Source organism: Populus alba, chromosome 3 (assembly GCF_005239225.2).
Source record: "Populus alba chromosome 3, ASM523922v2, whole genome shotgun sequence".
NCBI classification, from domain to species: Eukaryota; Viridiplantae; Streptophyta; class Magnoliopsida; order Malpighiales; family Salicaceae; genus Populus; species Populus alba.
In genome coordinates this window covers 15,707,524-15,730,021 of record NC_133286.1, presented here as the reverse complement: position 1 = coordinate 15,730,021, position 22,498 = coordinate 15,707,524, and the positions used below count along the sequence as shown (strand labels likewise).

Below are 22,498 nucleotides of genomic sequence, written 5' to 3'. Positions count from 1 at the left end.
AGTTAATCTTAGATAAGTCGGTATATGATCTTTGTCCCTAGAAATTGCAACACATAAAACAAAGAAAAAATCTTTTTTGTGCAAATCATCATAGCTACCAAAACTTGCAGTCATAAAAGCAATATATAGTCCCCTCTAAATAATTTTAATGTACCCTTTTTGGGTTGTAAATCAATGGATCCTATCTAGTAATAAACCAACACAAGTCTAATACATAAGCAAACCTTAAAAACAATGTTTAATAGGCCAAAACATACCCAATTAAAATAAAGTTCAAAGTTAATAATATTCAACACCAAAATAATTTTTTTAAAAAAAAAACATCATGAAACAAATTCATCTTGCTTGAAATCTCCATGCATGGCCAGAACTCCCCCTTTGCTCTCCTTGAAGGCTTTACCGAAACTTCATGTTCTAAATTAGCTAGGAAACTTTGTTTTTAATTGCTAAAATTTTCTTCCTTAAATTACCCCCTCCTAGTCTCTTTGATGTGCAAGTAAATCTTGTAAAATAAGGAAAAGAACAACAAAATAATCTAAAGTCTCCTTGCCATCATATACATTATATGGAATCCTTGCAAACTATAGATAATAGTTGCTTCTATAAATATCTTTTTATTTGATATGGAAATCCTTATAAAATAAATAAGTTAATAAATATCTTGTCACACATTTTTCAAGAATATTGAAGAAATCATTATATTGACTGGAATTCATAATATACAACATTTTTCAAATTTCATACATTCCTGTCATATTTCAGTCTTAATTTCAAATTCATCGTTATTTTTCATTGTTATTTCAACAGGCTTATCATATATTTTTGAAAAGGCAAGTACCTAATTTTAATCTCACAGAATTCTTTCTATATAACTCAGACGGATCCAATTATCAAGTTAAAAATTATTCTCGATAGCTTGAATTTATATGGATGAATCAAGTATCGAAACCTACATGTCCACGTTATGACTTTTCGCAATTTGCTATTGAATTACGAGACCATTATCAATGATCACAGAGGTATTGCTTAGCTATTAAAAAGAATTCATACATGGTCATTAAGGATATGATTAGGGTATGACCAAATTCCAAAATGTCGCTCAGTGTTAGGGAGCTCCTCTTTCCCTAGCGTGATTTTCTAATGATTACTTCAGTTTTTGCTTGGTGTTAGGAAACACCACTTATCCCTATGTGGTGGGCTGGCACTTACTAGTCTCAAGCTTTGGTCCCTTTTTGTTTTTCGTTTTTTTTTTCAAGTCTCAGATTTAGCCTTCGGAAAATTGATGAACAAAGGGGACCTTGCATTTTAAGGAAATTGGTTGTTCCTAGATATACGTATGTTAATAAAAATTCACCGAGAGTGGCTTTGTTTTTTCATTCTCTTAAGCAGTGTTTTTTTTTTTTGCCAAGTGGAAAGACAGACAAGCGAAGCTCTGATAGCCAGGGAGAGAATGAAGCGAATAAAAGTAAACAGAATTCTCCATTCAAAAAGCTAGATAATTTACACACTTAACACCACAAATACCAAATTCACATGACAGATAGAGAAGCCAAACCAAAGTTCAAACAAAGGATAGAAGAAGTTGTTGAGAGATGGTGATTCTCTAAAGGGCGAACGAAATTAAGCTCTGCTCTTGAAAGGAATGGCTCTGATGACTATCTGGTGGTAGACAGCGGCAAGAGCAGCTCCAATGAATGGGCCAACCCAGAAGATCCACTGTAAGAAACGAGAAGATACATTGCAATGAATCAAAATCACTACTCATCATTCATTGAACTAGTAGTGAGAGCAAACTAAGTTCTTTCAATCAAACAAACTTACGTGGTCATCCCATGCATGGTCTTTGTTGAAGATGATGGCAGCTCCAAGACTCCTTGCCGGGTTAATGCCAGTTCCAGTTATGGGGATGGTAGCCAAATGAACCAAGAAGACTGCGAATCCAATGGGAAGGGGAGCCAAAATCTGCAGAAAAACCATGAATTACATAATGAGAGCATGCCCCTCATTCAAAATACATTTGAGTGTATTTACTCTGATTGTATTTCTCATCAGCCAAATCAATTTGAAGCAGTTACAAGAATGGCAAAAACCATACATACATACATATATATATATATATATGATGTTATTGGAAACCATTAACATCATGTGCAAGCCAAACTAAGCAAAAGGCACGCATGTGGACTGTGGAGGTCCAAAAACCACTGACAAACCACACTAATATCCAACAATTGATATTAACCTATTCCTTGTGACTATCAACAGATGAAGCCACCAAATACAACTCAATGCACCCTAACATAGAACATACGAACACAGCAAAAAAAGCATATGATAAAAATAATAGCAGTGGAGCGGTTAGTGGACATGGTAAAAAGCATAAGAGGAACGTGCTGGCACCGCGTGGTTATTTTTTGATAATGGAGGGGGCTACAACTTTTTTAAAGAAGATGTACTCTGGCAGGTTGCATAGCACACAGGACTAAGCACTCCAAGAGGCAAATTACTAGAGCGCATGCTAAAGTTGCAGACATTTCACATTCACCATCATCATTTTTCTCTTTTTTGGCAAAAGAAACCTACCAAAAGGTGAAACATCATTGTCAAAGTGACCATCACACCCTCAACCTTCCAAAGCAAAGAATGCAGACAAACCACCCCCAGCCACAGCCACACCCACCAGTCTCTGTAAAAATATTTCAGGAACCTCGAAACCTGAAACCACTCCCTAAAAGAAAACCACGCATCTACAACTGTCTAATTGCGTGTTTGATTCTGCAAGTGCTTTTTCAAAAGTGTTTTTTCTTTGAATTTATTCTTTTAACATTAGCTCATCAAAATATCCCAAAGCACTTGAAAAAAATCAATTTGATGTTATTTCTAGACAAAAATATTTTAAAAACTCAATCATAGTTTGAAACGAACTACCAAACATGGCATTGAAACTTGGAAAAACGTGATTTGTACCCATATTAAAGACCTTAGTAAAAGAAAAAACCAACAATTTCTACCTAACCAAGAACCATGCCTGTCAACGAGACGTACACGAAACAATCGAGCAATAAAAAGCAGCAAGAATCACAGAAAAACATAGTAGAGTCTGTAAAACATTCACATAGCAACAATCGACACGGCAAGGACTGTTATAAAGTTAAATAGGTAAACACATGGAGTAAAACAAAACCAAAGAGTACTTACAGGGACATGAGAGTCTCTAGCGTTTCTCTTGGCATCAGTGGCAGAGAATACAGTGTAGACAAGAACAAAGGTACCGACTATCTCTGCACCAAGGCCATCACCCTTGGTGTATCCATGATTCACAACATTAGCTCCACCACCCTGAAGCTCGAAGTTGTGGCTTCCTTGGAAACCCTTCACTACACCAGCACCACAGATTGCACCAAGGCACTGCATGATGATGTAAAACACAGCCCTTGTCAAAGAGAGCTTCCTTGCCAAAAACAGCCCAAAGGTCACAGCTGGGTTGATGTGTCCACCTGAGCACATGCAGATCTAGTTAGTACTATACACCATCCTAGACTTTAACAGGTAAAAAGAAGGAAAACAAGACAAGACCGGAATTAGCAAGAGAGACTGAACATTTAAGAGGCAGAACCCAGTAAGAAGGCTTATTTAGAAAAACAAGAGAGAATTATCCGAGGCTAGGCAGGTCTAGCAAGAGAGAGAGAGAGAAAGAGAAGGAGGCATCTTTATCATTTATTACCTGAGATACCAGCAGTGCAGTAAACAAGGGCAAAGATCATGCCACCAAAAGCCCAGGCAATGCCTTGAATACCAACAGTGGAACATTTGCTGGTACCAGGCTTAGTAACACCCATGACAGTCAAGACAGTGATGTAAAGGAACAAGAAAGTGGCTATGAACTCAGCAATACCAGCCCTGTAAAAGGACCATGACTTGAGTTCACCAGGCTCAAACAAAGGAGCTGGCGGCGCCTCTTTGTAGTCCTTGTCTGTTTGAGCTGATGTCCCAATAGGCTGTCTCTCTGAGAACTTGTTAGCTCCGAGCTTGACATCCTCTTCTTTGCCCTCCATTTTCTTTCTTGTAAGATGGGTTGTTTGTTTGTTTTTCTCTCTGTGTTCTCTGTGGAAGTAGGAGAGCACACTCAGACAAACAAAGCAAAAGTTTAATGAGAAGAACAGGGATAAGGTGGTTTTATATATAGATGATAAAAGTTTTTCAATTATTTGGCCACTTAGAAAAAAATGTGTTGTCTTTTTTTTTTTTTTATTTGCTGCTTGACTATCATAATCATTAAATTAAGCCACGTCACGGACCGGCATTTTTTTATTTTTTTATTTACAGGTACAATAATAATAAATAAATTACAGGTTTAAGTTTAAAATTAATTTTTATATATTTTTTTCAAAAAAATTTAATATTGTTATTAATATTAAAAATAATTTTTTAAAAAATATATATTTTTTAATATATTTTTTTTAAAAATATATTTTATTATATTTTTTAAAAGAAATTAACTTACATTCTTAAACATTACACACGAATAACTTACATTTTATCCTGAAATTAATAATTAAGTTGTTGGTAAGATTTATTTAGATTTATTTTTATTTTTAAAAAAATACATATATTAGATTTAATAAGAAAGAAAAGAGTGTTTAACACTTAAATATTTTTTTATTATTATTATTGTAATTATTCGGATAGCTTATATATATTTTGATTAATTTTTTAGGATTTTAAAATTAATTATTATGTAAATTTTTTAATCTTGGAATTGTAATATTTAATAGGTGATTTCTAGAAAATAAATTAAAAATATAACAAGTATCCCTTAAAATTAAATACTTCATATTTTGAATATAGTAAGAGTAGAGGTCTAATCTGCTCATTGCCATGGATCTTAAGATAACGAATAAATCGAATTGTTTTTTCTAATTTTAATATAGAATAAGCAGAATGATAAATACAATTATAACGATCCTGGTTGAGAACTAACCCCATCATAATAATCAGACACTTCGTTGTTATCCCTCTATTTTTTTTTTTATTATTATTATTATTATTATTATTATTATTCAGTTTTGAAATGGAATAGTAGAAATATTCTAAGGTAGTGTTTGGAGTTGCATTTCTACCTGTGTTTTGTAAAATTTTGAATTTTTTTTTTGCTAAAAATTGAGTGCGATTTGTACTTTTTGGATCGTTTTGATGTGCTAATGTTAAAAAATAAAAAAATATCATTGAACATGTATTTCGACACGAAAAACTATTTAAAAAGTAACCACTTATAATACTACCAAACACGCTTTAAGTGAAGTGTGATAAGTTTAGGAATATGATATTAGCTTGATACCGTGATTAGAAAGGGATAAGATATAGGGTTAAGGCGGTATTTTTCTTATGTGATGGTGTCTTGTTTTTTTTTAAAAAAAAACTGGATTTTTTTTAAAGTTAAATTTTTTATTAGTATTTTTAAGTTGTTTTAATGTATTTATACTAAAAGTAAGTTTTGAAAAATAAAAAAGTAAATTATTAATATACCAAACGACAAACATTACACAAGTAAACGAGTGGGGGATTGTTCTGGAAAGATCAGGGAGAGATGCTGACAGGTTTTGGTTGGCGGTTCGTACCCTCTGTTCTTATCCTCTCACCATCAGGGGAGGGAGAGAGAGTGTCGTCTTTTTCTTTATATTTATTTTTTGGTCCCTGAATTAAAAATAATTAGATGTGCCTTCACCTAATCAGATCAAGAGAATGTGTATGGTAAGGGCTAGCTAGAAGAAAATACCACATGTGGTCAAGCTCAGCGAGCTTCACCACCAGCTCGTGTAAAGACCAAAGTACCCATCATCCTTTTATAGGATGTGCTAATTGTTCGCGTCCATTACTCTAGTGAACACACGAAAGAAAAAAACTTAGAAAACTGGAAAAAAAAAAAAAAATAATTGAACTATAAAATAATAAAATTAATTAAAATATTAAAAAAATCAACTGATTCAGTTCGGTTTTAATTTTTTAAGCATAAAAACAAAAAAACCAAATCAAATCGAACCTAAACAAAAAAAATCAGAAATAAACTGAGTTAAACCAAAAAATAGAGCCAAACTAATCTAAACCGGTTTTTGTCCTAAAAATCCCAACTAAAACAGGCCAGTTTGAACTGGTTTTGAATTTTTGTAAAAAAAAATTGATTTATTTATTTTTTTAATAAAAATTAAATAAAACAGAAATAATCACCTCTAATAAAAAAGATATTTTATTGTCATAAAAATTTGTATTGATATGTCTATTTCCTTTTGTTATAAAGTTAAAAAGCTATAAATTCCATTGGTTCGTTGGAAGCAGTGGCTAGCTCGAGCAAAATGGACAATGAAGAAGTCATATCACTTTCTTGATTCGACACCCCTTTTCCTTACTTTGGATGGTCATGATCTCCTTGTTTTTCCCGGAATATTCGTTATGCAGAATCAAGCATTCCCGACGCCACTCCCTCGGAGGTGAGAAGGGTAATATTGTCATTTCAGCTAAAGCAAGAAGCTACTGGATTTTCCTTCCAAAGAAAGCGAAATCACAACCAAAGAAAAGTGAAGAAAGTTGAAAACAAAAAACGAAAAATCGAGTGGCTGTGAGAAGCTGACCGTTTTGTGACCGTTAGGAGAGGGGCAGCCTTTTTGAAAGGAGAACGAGGTGGAGTTAACGGCTAGCTGGGCAAACGGCTAGTTGGGCAAACGGCTAGTTGAAGGAGTAGTAAATATTGTTTTTTTATAGTGTTTTGTTTTAAAAATATATTAAAATAATATTTTTTTAATATTAATATATCAAAAATATTTAAAAACACTAGGAAATAATTGGTTTTTCTAAAAAATCAAAATTTGAAAAACAATTCAGCCTCAGTTACACTCTTAAAATTACAGGTGTGTCCTTCTTGTATAACAACGGGCTGACATGACATGAACGGTGGTGGGGTCCAAAACTAATCAAAGAAGTAGTAGGTGGGCAAGGGACCCCACTACTCCATAGTGAACTTTGATTGTCTAAAAAGGAAGATGGTTGTTAACTTCTCTTGTCCTGCCTGGATCATGGATTGCATCTATTTATTAAAATAAACAATAATAATAATAACCCATCATTTAAGGCTAAGCTATTCGAATTTCATCACTCCCCCACCAAGTTTTATACCCAGAAACCAGCGGCGCTTAATAAAGTTTTTTTTTTTTTTTTTCCGGTCTACGACAAACATCTCCTCGCTTAAGCAGTTTTAATTATAAATATATTAAAATAATATTTTTTGTGTTTAATATTAACGAATCAAAACAATTTAAAAGATATAAAAAATTAATTTAAAACAAAATAAATTTATTTTTTTCAAAAATATGATAATAAACACTATCTTTGGGAGGTTTACATGGATTTAATAATCATTTGCATGACAATCAAACAGTAGGGATTGGGACCACATGCTTTCCTCTCTCTCTCTCTCTGTTCTATATGTCTATCCTCTTCTTTGTTTTCTTTGTAATATTCATGTAGCTTTTTTTGTTTTTTTTTTTTTTTTTTTGGTTTGGAGAAAAGGTGCGTGAATGATATCATGCTGGACAACTCATACTCATGGGATACCCTTCTGGTACCGTCCCTGCCCTCACATGCAGCCTTCGGTCCCATTTCCAACCATTTGTGACATTGAAAATGGGCACCAACTGAAAGAAAAAAAGACGACACCTACAGAAACCCTAAAACCTGGAAGTGCACTCCAAACAAACACACCTCATCTCCAACCGCCCAAGCCTCTACCCTCCAGACACGTGTCACGGCCTGATGTCAGCCTGGCCTGTTCCTATTCTCCGTCGTGTCACCTACAGCTAGCTAGACTGGCCCCCCAATCCATGAGGGGTGCACCAAGTGGTCCCTTCCCAAGAACCAAAAGCTCTCAACTACGTGCTTCAAGTTCAAGATCTTGCCACAGCTCACCTTGCCTTTAGCCAGAACATGCTTTGACTGCAAGTGATTAGATCACAACAGATAATGTATTTACTGTAATTAGGTTCGTCGGGAGGGAAGAGAACCCTAGCTCAATCCTGAGCTGCGTATTTTAATACATCATATTTTAGGTTAATTTTTTAAGATTATCATTTCAAGTGTTTTTAAATTTTAGGATTACTTAAGAGTTATTAAAAATATTAAAGATTAATCGAGATATATATAAATTAATTTAAATAAAAAAAAAAAAGGTTGGATGCATCTTTTTCCATGGTGAAGGACATCCTGTAGCAGACACACAGATAGATACAAGACTAGGGCATCGATCTTCACCGGGAATATTATGAACTGGCTTCTAATTTTCTTATTTGATAAAGAATTGATGATGGTTCATTCGTGATACACGGATGAGTTTAAGTTTTTTTTTTTCCTGTATACAACAAACACTACGCAAGAATCATGGGTTTGATTAAAGATTCTTGAGGATATTTTATATATATCATATATTATTTAATCAACAAGCAATAATTTCCTAGTCAACAATTCTAGATCACCGGTAAACTCTAGCTAGGTGCCCTTGTGTTATAAAAATTGTTTCGACACCGGAATTCAATTCAATGGGTCCAAATTTCTATATTTACGAGAAACGTGAGAGTTTCACGTCTTTGCATGTAAAGATAATCTATATCCTACACGTCCCAACTTTTTCTCCTTGCTTCATGAAATTTATGTTGATAATACTTCACATTAAGCTAAAAAAATAACAAAAAAAAATCAAATTATTTACAAGATTGTTAATGTTATATTTTAATCAATAACTAAAAAATCTTTATATTAAATATTACAAGTTTTTCATTAAAAAAAATAAAATCGAAACCACCATATATCGTTGCAGCCAATGAACCAGCCCCTCCGCGGCTCCGCCAGTACTGTTGCAACAGCTCCTCTCACGAATAGAGATCCTTTATGTCCATGGATCCACAGAGCTTCTGGTTTACAAGTAACATTGTTGAAACTCTTACATTTTGTTATTTGTAATTATTAAACTATTGCCATTACACAGTACCTTTCTCATGGTTTCATTTGTAGATAAATGCTGCTATAAACTCAGGAAATTCCGGGCAAAAACCAAACCAAACCAAACCTTTTTCTCTCTTCAAAAAAATAGAGAAATGGGTAAAAAAAATAGCTAAACTATAAGAAAATCAGGGTAATTTTCCCTTATATTTATTATAAATGTGAGAGTTTGAGATATTTGCATATAAAGATAAATTTATATCCTACACATTCTAAATTTTTTAATTGAAATAGATACATACATAGATCCAAGGTACCTCTCTATAAATTCTCTTTGCACCCTTTTTTATAAAGTGGTTGGTTTAAACAGCAAGAATACACAGCTTTGAATTTAAATCATAACGATTATGATGATACGATTAACCCTAGTTTTTAATTTAGACTAGACTGAGATATGATTAGCCCCAGTAGATTCAAACTATCATGGTGGGAAAAAGGAAAACTGTTGTTACATTTTAATATTATTTTTTAAAAAAATTAATTAGTGCAATTTAACTAAGATATTAATTAACTTAACTTACTTATGTTTATTTAAAACATTAATTAACTTATAAGTTTCTTCCACACTATCACAATTTAACTAAGATATTAATTAACTTAACTTACTTATGTTTATTTAAAACATTAATTAACTTATAAGTTTCTTCCACACTATCACTTTACTAAATATACTAAAACATTAATTTGGAGTGTTAGTTTTTATATGAACAATAATACCATTTGTTTTATGCTTAAAAACATTTTTTTTTCTGGCTGCATTCAGAAAACCAATTTAATGAGCTTGGTTTAAATTTGTAAGAAATAAATTCAAAGAAAAAGGATCTAAACATAAAACGCGAGAAACTCACATGGCTAACCTAACATTTATGTAAAGACTTATTTTAGCTCAAAAATTCATAATTTTATTTATTTTTTCAATTACTGAATTTCATTGAAAAACAATGAAAAAGAGACATATATAGTTGTCAAGTGTTATGTTTTGAGAATAAAAAAAGATGATTTTAATATCAATGAGTTTTATTTTAAAAGAGAGTATTTATTTTTTACTTTAACGTACTAGAAAAAAAAAAGGGAGAGACTTGGATTAAAGAAGATTTATTTATTTTATTTTTATTTTATATTTTTAGACTATTTTCAGAGTTTTCTGTGTTGACAAATTGATTCATTAACACTTTAAAAATATTATTAAGTGTTTATAAATAAAAAAAATTGAAAATTAAATTTTAAAATCCAAAAAATCTCAATCCTAACTTTCCACCAACCTCTTTAATGGTTGAAAACTAGGTTTGCTTATGTATAATGTCCCCTTTCTTTTTTAAAAAAAAGAAAAATAACTTGTCATCAACTCTTTTAACCGAAGAGAATTTAAATCATCCTACGGACTTCGACGGGAGTATTCATGCAGCAGAACCACCTGCCTGCCAAGAAACAACGCTTCTTAGTTCCATCCTCTTGAGAGATAACAACTACATCATTTCATTACTGCTCTTCTCAATGCTTTCTTCTTCACACAACTAGGCTAAGATCCATTGATGACCTCTCATTATAAAAGGCTTATAGTTGTGCGCTCCTCGACGATATTATATTACGATTTCCTTTTAATGCAGCAGTAGCTTTCACTGGGTTAATACGCACTCTTGCTTCGTCAGAGGTCAAATAGCTGTGTGCTCCTCGACGATTCTTGTTTCTGTTGGGATTCGGACGAGTATGCATCTCCATCACCACCTCTGTTAATTTCTGCATTTTGTTCCCATTAATTATCCTGAGCCATCAATTGTTACCATTTACATTTTTCTCAACAAAAAACCATGCCTCGTCAACTTTTGAAACCATACGTTTAGAAAACTGCATCGCGCGGGCAATGTATATATATATAAGACTAAGTGTGCTAGGATTGTTAAATAGAGTAAGAAAAGACATTGAAGTGAATAGATATTTATATATAATGTTAATTCATATAATTAACGTTTTGGAATTTGACTGGTCGAGGAGGGTGTTGATCTAGTGGTGGAGTTTTGGGCTTTTTGATCACCTGTTCGGAGATAAAGTAGAGTCGAATAATGATCAGTCATGGAGAAGAAAGTTCACAGGGTGTTAGTGTTTACTGTGCCGATTATATAGTAGCCCTTTGCCCATCACAGAGAGCATGGATCTTTCCTTTATGAAAAAGGCGACATACTTGTGTGCTTTAGCTCGTACTACGTCGTCGTCTGCTAATATTTTAGTTCTCTAAATATATTATAATCTACTGTAATAACACCAGTAATTTTAAATAGATCCAAGAAAAACTGTCGGGATCTCTATCTAACAGTTTTATGAAGAGTTAAGAACAATAATAAAAATTATCGGCACCACCATCTAACAATGTCGGGGAAGTCCAAGGGAAATTGTTGAAAAAACATCAAACAGTTTTAAAGATTCTAGAAGTTAAGTTGGCGAAGTACAACTTAATGTATTTCTAACACTATCAAGAAGATTCAAATAATTTGTACAGAGAATGTAAAGTGTTGATTCCTGAAAAAAATCAATACAAAGCATGTGATGATCCAAGGACTCTCTCAATGGGAGCTTAGAAAAGGTGTAACAATCTTATACTTGAAATATATAATACATATATATATATATACATATGCACATATATATATAAAGATATCACGATTATCACCTAATATTAAAAATAACATTAATTAATACCTTATATTTGTTTTGAAAAAAGTTAAAAAAAAATGAAGAATCAAATCTTATGTATTGTCAATAACTAGAGCACCTAAAAAGATCACTATGAAATAAAGTTATTCGTTAGGAATCTTTTTAAAAGGAAAGATTCATTTCTCTCACGAAAAATATGTTAGTCTTGTTTATAGATCCAGGACAGATATTCCTATTGTATAAAAGGTTCAATGATGGCTTAATTAACACTCCTATTTTACAGTAACAGATAGGTAGTTAACCTATGACTCGAGGTTTAGATATGATTGAGTTTTAAAATAAATCTAAAAAAAATTGATTTGATATTAAACGATAAAAAACATTGGTTAACTTGTAATAAATTTAGTTAAAACTTGTTAATTATTTTTTTTAAAAAAAATAATCTCACTTTAACTTTTTTTTCTTATAAAAAAAAAATAATTATTTGACTTGAAGTTAACTCGTGTCAACTCATATAACACATAACTTGTTAATTGTCTGACTCTTGAAAAATGAGAGAAAAAGCCTAACATTTTGAATTAAATGGCAAAGTAAAAAAAAAATCAAATTAACAAAACAATCCAAAATAAAAAAATAAGAATCAAATTAAAAAAAAATCAAGATTATGATCCAATGATAAAATTAAAAGCAAAATTAAAATTTGATAAAAGGGTTAAGAATAAAAATTTAAAATCAAAACATTTAGGGCCTAACATTTAAATATTAGAATTGAAGAGTAAATTTTTTAAAAAATCAAATTAACAAAAGAATCCAAAAAAAAAATATCAAGATCAAATTTAAAAAAAAAAAAAACCAAGATTATAATTCCAAAATAAAATTAAAGATAAATTAAAATTTGATAAAAGGACTAAAAATCAAAATTTAAAATCAAAACATTAAAAGTTTAACTTTAAATATGATCAAACTTTGAATTAGAAACTAAAATTAAAAAAAATCACAAAAAAATCCAAATCCAGAGAATAAGTGAGGTTAAAACTTTTAAAAAAAATTAAAAATTAAGATTACAGGGGAAGAATAAAATCGAAAACACTTGAGAATTTTATTAATAAAAAAATGGTGTTCTAAAGTTGGATTTTTGTGCCTTTTTACTTGTGCAAAGATGAAGTAAAGCTAAAAAATAAACAATTGAACTATTATATTATGGAAAGGACAAGTCATAAAATGTCTTTATATTAGATTTTTGCCTTCAATAAGGACAAAACACCGATGCCTTAACTTGCAATACGAATCGCCTACTAACTTTTAACTTGTAAAATTTACTGTGATAACAGCATCATAGATATCAAACTGTTTCTTATAAAATTGAATTTACAAGGCTTAATAGTCTTTTTTTTTTTTTTTATCAGAGGCTTATAGTAACGATCGAGCTGCCCGCACGCACAAAAATCTTCCATTGTTCACCTGCAATCAAAGACTTCTTAGCACAATAACAACTTATATTAGACATTTTGTCTTTTTTTATTTATTTAATAGGAGGTCTAACAGGCTTTTCCCTTCCCGTCTCTTAAAACTCCTGCCCATCAAAGGTCAAATCTAAAATGAAAATCTCAAGGTGTTAACCATCTAATTCTTCCTACAGAAACTATCACAAATACCCTGGAGAATTTTAAAACACGAGAATTGATTTTGATTGTTGCCATGCACATGTGAAACGGTTTTGTCCGTGTGATTCCATGGCGTCCGGCCGTCGCATAGAGGGAGCCTGGTCTCCCAGTGGCCAGACAACATCAGTTCAGGAGCTCAAGGTCCTTGTTCAAACCATTCCTCTCAAAGCAGCAAATTTCAACCAATAAATAGCATTCAGGAGAAACAATGTTTAAACCAACAAGCTTTCCCATGAAGTTTCACCTAGCCCTCACCTTTCTCCATGAACGTGTAGCGCCCTGATGTCTCTGTGGTACTTGCCGGAAAACAGATGAGAGTTTTCTTGGAACAATAATGCACTCTCGTTATGTTAACTTATAGTCAGCCCAAGGTTGATCTGAAGGGCCTGAAGATTTGATACAATATTTCCATTTTATGTTATTCTTGTCTGGCTGCTTTCTCACCACCAGCTTCCCCGTGGATGAGCAATAAACTACAAAATACTACAAATATAATTACACAAGGAGTCTTCTTTTTCCTAGTCCAATTCTTCACTATGTTGGAGACGGACATGGGAACATGGTGTTTCTGGTTCTCCTTGGGTCCATAAGACTCTGAGATCCCCTCTTTTCTTCCCCAGCGCCAGAAAAGTTCCTGCATCAATGAGTGAATTTTTTCAGAAGGTGAAGTAAATGTTAAACCAATTTGCATTTTCAGGTTGTTTTCCTTTCTTCTTGTGTGAAAAAGAATTACCAAGGGTGAATGGGACAATATAGAGCAGTGCTGGTTGCCCATGGCCATCCATCAAGTTCAGTGCCACATAAGTAACGAGAAGACCTGCCACGTTTAATGATTAAAAGGGGGAATCGGTAAAAATATTATTGCAATTTAAAAATCCCGAAGTACAAGAACAGCACAGCAGTCCTCTTTATCTTTTCATTTTGGAAACACAGTACAGTGTTCCAACAGAGAAAGGGAATGGCTTTTAATATTCCATACCTAGTCCATAAGCAAGCATTGCCCATGGAAAGTACCCAGCTCGAAGACTCTTAGTTGCTAACCAATCATACCTGCAAGAGCGATCAATTTTTTTTAGCATAGAAATCTTGTTTAATGAACTGTACATGTGATCAGAACTTGCTGACTGAAAAACAAGCTCAAGACCAAAGGTGGAGCAGCATGCGTCATTGCTTTTCCACTCCTCTAAAAATGCCAAGAGTACAATTTTCTTTACTTTATTTCCTTACATGACAGATTCTTATAACTTAGAGAACTAGAACTACTGTTGCAAATGTTCTTATAACAACTTCGAGAGCTAGAGCTAAAGTGAGCATCATAGCTTTGAAATAGAATGGAAGAAGAAAAATATTGCAAGAAGAAAGTACAGTTGCCAATTCTGTGATCCAAATTGGAAAAAAGAATTTCATAATCACATAAATATAAAAAAAAATTAACTTAACCTGGAGGAAAAAATGAGGAAGGAACACCAGGGAATGCTAGCAAATATTGAGTTTACAAGAATAGAAGCAAATTAAGAATATACTTCCTGCAAATACATGCCAGAGGATCACTGAGTGAAGTGTAAACCTGAGGGAAAATGCTATCAGCAATCCGGGTAAAAGGATGTCACCAAATCCTATGATGCTGTAACCACCCCAAGGATCAAACAAGCGTGGGATCTTTAACAGCATCGGTATTCCATCCTCTCCACTTCTATCACCACGAGCCACCTAAGGAAAAACATACAATCAACTGAGTTCTGCTTCAGCAAGCGAATGCATTGATATTCAAAATCAAAACCAAAAGTTACACATGATAAATGATATAATTAGCAGGATTACTTACCACAATCATGACGCTTTCATGGAACACCTTCTTAGAAACAAACACCCAAAAGATGTCATACAAGAACGCACAACTGAGAAGAACCGTACCCACCTGATATACAAAACATATGTAATTCATTTCAGAAGAAAAACCACTGAGTTACCAGAAATATTCATAGTCCTCAAATCTGCTCTATCTAAATTGATGCCAAGTGATACTAAACCTGGTAAAACTTGACCACGAGCACAGTTGATCAAATAAAAGGATTGCATCTTTGTATGGAATTAAGGGAAATTTGAATGATACTATCACAAATGCAACCAAAATAAATTCTGTGACTTGACAGAAGTGAGCATGTGCAGAGCAACACTGAAACAAAGAAAAAAAGGGTCATTGCTAGAGCTCTTTGACTTGAAAAACAGCCAATGATTGCCTATTTAGAAAGGAAATCCACTGGACACATAATAGGTCCAAGAGCAATTAAGAAAGGAAAAAACTGATGAGTCGAATTAAAGAAAGAATCTAAGGAGCAGTCTATGCAGGCCCGTTACTTGGTGGGATGGCAAAAATTTTGAACTTGCAATCACAAGGAACAATTCTTCCTCACATCCACCTTGGTGGGGCCATAACCATTGCAATAACTTCTACTTATTTGCCTGTCTATTTAAGAACATTACCTTGAGATTAGGCACATGGACAATTTGCAGAACGGTGATTATCAGTGCAATTCCCTGATTTAAGAACAAATAAATGAGAAGGATTATTAGCTAAATTGCCCCATCAGTCTTGTCTAACACCTTCCCAAAAATATATATATATATAAGAGAGAGAGATGGCAAAAGGTTATAATGTATGCTTTGTAATATTCATTTCATTTTGGAGTCAATAATCATTAGTGTTGGAATGAAAAATATAGCAGATGGAACAACCAAAACAGAAATCAGAGAGATAATATTCTATCATCTTGATAACTGGAAATTAAAAGTTGCAGAAACATCAGCCAATAAGGAAAAAAAGAAGTGAAGGTATCCTTACGAGTATATCTTGACCTATCCAGGCAAAGGAAACAGTGCGATACACAGCCCAAACAACTGCAAATGCTATGCAGAATGGAGCAACAGCCAAAGTTAGGTATGAGAGAGGTCCAAAGAATGGCACCTTAATGTATGATTCTCCAGCATGCTTGAACCACCTGTACAATTATTGTAACTTTAGTTCTTGACCACTGAACTGGCAGAAAATACTCAAGTGATCCAACAACAAGCATCCATGGGTAACCAGCTTCATAAAAACTCCCAGGCAGAACCTTCAAATACATAATAGCTGCATTTGATACATTAAAACTTGTTGCACTGAATTGGAATCACGAGATAAGTTAATGAACTTTCCTTAGGAGGAGCGTGCAATTTTCACTACCATACTAATTTCATGGCAACTTACTTACGAATGGGAACTTTAACCAAAGTTCCCCAAATCAAAGATAAAGGAATCATTATGAACAACTCAAACATGGAATGTGGCTAGCAAGGAGTTCAATGCAAAAATCTCAGTAAAGTTGAGTCACATATCAATAAGAGATTGATTAATATACCTTGACAACAAAGCAACCAGGCAAGTTTGCAATCCCTGCAGATGCATAAAACTACATAGTTAAAATTGATCCAAGCAAACAGAAAGGCAAAACGATGGAAAACATAACAATCAGGATGTTCATGTGTCAAATAGTTTGATCGCAGTTTGCATAACAATCACTACTTGTGACATGTGCATAAATGCTCAAGTATTTGCTCCTGGCACCACATTCCATCATAATTTCATTGTGAAACGGGAAAAGTCATACCTCCACACCACCTATGCAGAAGAGGACCACCAAAAGCTCTATGAACCAATATGACATGAGTTTGTAAAGTATGACCAAGAAGCATGAAGCAATGACAACAAACAGAACAGCTGACGTTGTATTAATGTCTACAACAGTACTAAAACCCACAGCCTTTTCATTTGGAATTTCATCCACAGCATCCTACATGAAGATGACGGTCACGAATCAGAGTTTATATAAAAGTTGTAATGATAAGAATACCACTTCCAGAAAGAAAGCACTAAGTTGATGCTATTTTGCAAATATTGTCAAAAGATCACCTTCAATAGCTTGTCTTGTTCAATAGCTGCTTCTCTGGCACTCCATGCAGACCAATAAGAGGCGCACAAGATGGTACCGACTGCCATCAACCACAAAAAGACTTCAGCAATATCAACTAATGGTCGCCTTGGAGAGTAAAGCTGCACAGACACTGCAAACAGGGAAATATTTTTAAACAACTCTCCCACAAGAAGGAAACTACCCGATAAATGTATGCAGTACATCAAAGCAGCAAGTTGTCATCGCCTAAACAAATGGACAATCATCTTCAGAAAAATGTAAAATCCAAATGCAGGCAAGGTCAAGTTAACAAATGGACTTGCATGTTATCTCACAACATGTGGAATATGGAAGAGCTTACCAGATGAATTAGTTAGCAGCATTTTTTCCAAGCTTGAACCTGCATCTTGTGGAAGCATAACAGCAGGTATCTGTATATCCAGATCAGTTTCATCTGGCTCACAGACCATCTTGTAAAGTTCTGCAGAAAAGGGAAACAAGTTCCATGCAAGATAAGACAGTGGTAGAAATTGAGAGTAAAGTACATTATTTAGGTTGTTTGCCCAAGTTAGCATTTGTGTAAGCAAGATGAAGATAAATTCAAGATCAGTTAATCATCCATGTCCACAAAGATTAAAAGAATGATGTGGTTAAAGAAAGATTTCAAGGAAGAATTTCAATGGTGAGTTCAAGGAAGGAGTTCAAGAATTTCTACATGCAATCCTAACATACCTCTTAAAAATGGCAGATTTATAGGACATTGGGCAATAACAAAACAAAATATTTGTAAAACAGGTGAGGCTAAAATGAAAAGGTGCAGATGGGGAAGGGAATGGGCAGAATAATGGAAAAAGATTCATCTTAGTTAGGTTTAACTTTAATTGAGTTGACAAGTTTAATTTGAGGTAGCACAGCAAGACCATTATCGTTGCTTACTAAGTTCTCACATAGAGATCTCTACTGATTATTAAACGCATCAAATGTAGCAGCAGATATGCTGGTTACCTTTTTGGTTATTTATAATGAGCAAGGCTGAAGCACCAGCAGCCTCAGCATTATTTGCTTTGGTAGTGAACTTGCAATGACCTCGATGAACCATGATGACATCTCCATCAAGCTAACAAATTGAAGAACATCAACTTCAGTAAATGTCCACAACATATAACTGAAGTACACAGCTATGTGCAAATATCTAGAGCATATATAGTGTCCTGAAGGAAAAACCTTATGCTTAGGAGCACTACAACAATCTAGAGGGTCTGAAAGTGTAAGGCGAATTTGGTTTGCATTTTTCTCTTTTGACACAATGGTAGTGCCAAATCTAGCACCCACACCAACAAATTCAGCATCCTCAACTCCATCGACCCAAGTTTGAACTTTTACCTAACAAAAACCATCCACAAAGTTAGCAGATAAATATTATGAACACAATCTGAGTCCAGAGCATACTAAAGTACAATTTCCAAGCAAGAAAGTAGACAGGCCCCGTAAAATCTGGTGAATGTAACTTTCCAATAAAACCAGATAAGAAGTGGTAGGCTTCAAAGGTATGCACTAAATCAAAGCAAGCTTGGCACTGACAACATTAAATGTCTTTCCCAATCAAAGCGCATAATATATGCTGTTATGCATATTTGATATTAACCTAAGAAACCCAAAAGAGAACCAAAAAGATAGAAATGGACCCGCACTAAATTATGGTCATAAGAAGTAAAGAAACCATCTTCAAAACTACCTCCTATAACCTTTAAAGTTTCTAAAACATGGGAACCTAATTCAACCCAAGAAGGCAAATCAGCACCAAATCCAAATACACAGAACCAAAACCTCAACAAGATCACAGATTTAGAAAATCCAACTTTTGATGGATCACATTACTAGCTCCAAATCGCACAAAATTGTAAAACAGATACAAGAGAAAAGGGGCATTAAAACATATAATCAAGTTGAAAAACTCTTAAAACAACCATTCATACAATTTGAAGCTGCAACAAGACCATAAAATACACGCACAAAATACAGAAATCCAAGAAACCATCAGAGAAAATACTCAAAATCCAGTTGAGAAACCATCAAAACAAAAACTGGGTCGATGTAAAAAAAACCAGCACTTGGAAGTTACCAAAACGAAGTCATTTTCGCAGCCTGGCTTTTTTGGGGCTAAATTATCATCATGAACTATATCTCCTGCGGTAACTGAAGATGGGTAACACACCAGTGAAATCACAGCTGTGACAATGATTACAAAGCACAGTTTTTGCAAATCCATGGATTGTTTTTAAGAAACCTTTCTTGGTGTTCTCTTCTCTTCTCTCTGCTACATCAATAAAACTTTGGAGCAGGAAAGAGTGAGGGTGGGGGCGAGAAACACAAGCTTTTGTCTTGTTTTGTTCTGTTCTGTTTACGTAAGAATTTTTTTTAATAAAATAAGAGTAGCAGTGAGGTATTGTCACTGGACATGGACAAAATTATGATCAACATTCAACAGTCATTATTTAAGATTACAAAAAAAAAAAAACAATAATGATTAACGTCAAGAGCTATTTGCTAACGCGGTTTAAAATAAACTTATTTTAATTTAAAATTAATTTTTTATATTTTTGATTTAAATCTTTTAAAAAATGAAAATAAGAGAATTTCATGAATATATTAAAACCATCCAACTGAAAATTTGTTTTATTATTATATAGAAAAACTTCAAAAACATGTGATAAAAAAAATATTAGGATCACTACATGTTTTAAAGGGATATTATTGATATTTTTCTAATCTTAGAGTTAATGTTGAATTCAATGACATGAATTAGGTGAGAGAAAAATAATTAGTTTTTAAGTTGCTGATATTTTAATTTATTATATGCTAAATGGCATCCGTTCAATTTGAATGATAGAATACATGGAAATTTTATTGAAGATAGAGGGTCTATATGTCTTATAAAAAAAATTATTTAAAATTTTGAATCATAACATGTTTTTTTAAAAAAAAATCATATAAATAATTTATAATTAAATTACTTAAGATCACTAAATATGTGCAAAGTAAACACTTGAAGTATCCTTTTGAAGAACAAAAATGGTATGAAAGGAATTGGGTAAGATATAAGCTAAAAAACTTGAACTTGTATGAGAAGTTTAATAAATTCAAACATGAACTTCAACATATTATATATCCACATAAATTTATCAAGAATAATAAGATGGACTTATCATAGTCATAAATTAATATAAATCTAGACCCACCCACTTATAAAAGTAAATAATTAGCAAAAATTCAATAGTAAGAGCTTGAAAACTAAGGGGTTTGTTCTCCATGTGGTTTCAGGTTCGAGCCCTGTTATTGCTAATATAATGGTCATTGGAGGCTTATATGATCGTTAACTTTAGGACTAGTGGGATTAGTCGAAATACACGCAAGTTGGTCCGGATATCCACATTAATAAAAAAAAATTGGCAAAGTAAAGAAAAAAAAAGGAAGATATTATATTAGTTTTCAACATGTTTTATAGTGAAAGCTTGGTAATTGCATCATCAAATCACAATTAATGATAGTAAGCATGGAACTTTAATACATTAAAAGTTAAAACAACATTGATGCTAAATATCGCTACAACTTTGTTTAATATATATTAAAGTTTATGTCCTTACAGTGAAAAGTACACTACGTGGACAAATAACCTTTTTCCACACTAACTGATCAAAGAAAATCATATGATGAGCCTATAAAAAATACATACAAGGTCTCTTTAAAACACTTCAAGTTTGTTTTTTTAGTCCAAAATACAAGATAATAAATTCACACAACTACTTATTAGATCAAATGATATATTATAAATAATAGGAGACATCGAAGTTATCGAGTTATTGATCTCTTGTGCATGCCAATGGAAACTTGAATATTCTTAATTATAAAGCATATAAAAACTTGCTTATTGAAATAATTATAAATGTCAAAGGATTTAAATCACATTTTCATTAAGTGTCTCACAACTCTTCGACCTGTTTATTTTGGCGTTTTAAAAGTGCCTTTGAAAAAAATTGAATTTTTTTTTATTTCAAATTAATTTTTTTTTGTATTTTCAGATTATTTTGATGTGCTGATGTCAAAAATAATTTTTTAAAAAATATTATTTTAATACATTTCTAAACAAAAAATACTTTAAAAAGTAACCGCTACTATAATCTCAAACACCCCTTACAAAACAAATGCATTAATTATGTATTGTCAAAGTTAATAAAGCTAAAAGAGTCATAATTGTAACCAATACATTTAATACTGGGTCACAAATACATTCATTATATATTGTCAAAGTTAATAAAGCTAAAAGAGTCATAATTGAATCCAAAAATTTAAGATGTCGAGTAAGGTCTTATAAATGATTTTATATTATTCTCTAGCATGCCATCTTAAATGAAAGTTCTAGAAACCTATGAAACTCACCTCAAGTTAATTCTTTATTCTTCAATTCACAACAACCACCTCTTCTCCTCTATCCCTCCTTTTATCCATCTTTCTTTCTTTTTTTCTCCTTGTTAATTGAAATAATAAGAAATAAATAACCCAGACTCTTTTTACATATATCCCTTTCACCCATCTCCTTCTCTCTTTTTCTTGAATCTTATTAATATTCAATCCTTTTCGATAAGGTAAATGATTAAGAAAAGGACAAGGTTTATACATATGACAAGCAACAATTGGTGTTTAAAGATTACAACATCATCAATAATAGAAAACTAAAGATTGTATCCCCACCAAGACTAACTTAGACAACTATGATGAACTTACAAACACAAGAGAGCATATACAAAATGTATGAAGCATTATAACACAAGACAATGATGTTTTATGTAAAGTCCTCCTAATAATATTCTATTGATCTACTCAAGTACGGTATCGTAACCTAAAGCATGGACCGTCTTTAACTTTTATGATCTTAGCGTCAAACTCACCTCCCACTTCAATACAAGCATACTAGCTAAAAAAAGCATCATTAAGCTCTTTGCCATCGTACAACGAGAATATAAGAGCACTAAAACATATCTTCAAAAGGTCTAATAAAAAAAATACTCAATATGAAAAGTCTACTCGAACCCATTGAAACTTCAGTCCTGATTAGTAGGGTTTAAACTAATCTTCATGAGAATAACTATATATTTTTCTTGGTTGAAATCTCCTCGATATGAAATAGGTGATGTA

At 32.7% G+C, this 22,498-nt stretch overlaps 2 protein-coding genes across 2 annotated transcripts; both read right to left on the bottom strand.

Moving 5' to 3' along the window:
• Positions 1-1,460: 1,460 nt before the first annotated feature.
• On the bottom strand, positions 1,461-4,155 carry LOC118028460 (aquaporin PIP1-1). Its single transcript, XM_035032039.2, has 4 exons — positions 3,725-4,155; positions 3,199-3,497; positions 1,822-1,962; positions 1,461-1,716 (listed from the first exon to the last, which is right to left on the bottom strand). The coding sequence occupies exons 1-4, from the start codon at positions 4,053-4,055 to the stop codon at positions 1,621-1,623; spliced, it is 867 nt and encodes a 288-aa protein (XP_034887930.1). The 5' UTR covers positions 4,056-4,155; the 3' UTR covers positions 1,461-1,620.
• Positions 4,156-13,500: 9,345 nt separating this feature from the next.
• LOC118028461 (signal peptide peptidase-like 2) lies at positions 13,501-19,719 on the bottom strand. The gene is made up of 14 exons (XM_035032040.2): positions 19,428-19,719; positions 18,530-18,688; positions 18,311-18,422; positions 17,667-17,786; positions 17,305-17,456; positions 17,003-17,185; positions 16,754-16,788; positions 16,198-16,354; positions 15,840-15,893; positions 15,181-15,273; positions 14,923-15,065; positions 14,335-14,405; positions 14,089-14,172; positions 13,501-13,989 (listed from the first exon to the last, which is right to left on the bottom strand). The coding sequence occupies exons 1-14, from the start codon at positions 19,572-19,574 to the stop codon at positions 13,874-13,876; spliced, it is 1,626 nt and encodes a 541-aa protein (XP_034887931.1). The 5' UTR covers positions 19,575-19,719; the 3' UTR covers positions 13,501-13,873.
• Positions 19,720-22,498: the final 2,779 nt, after the last annotated feature.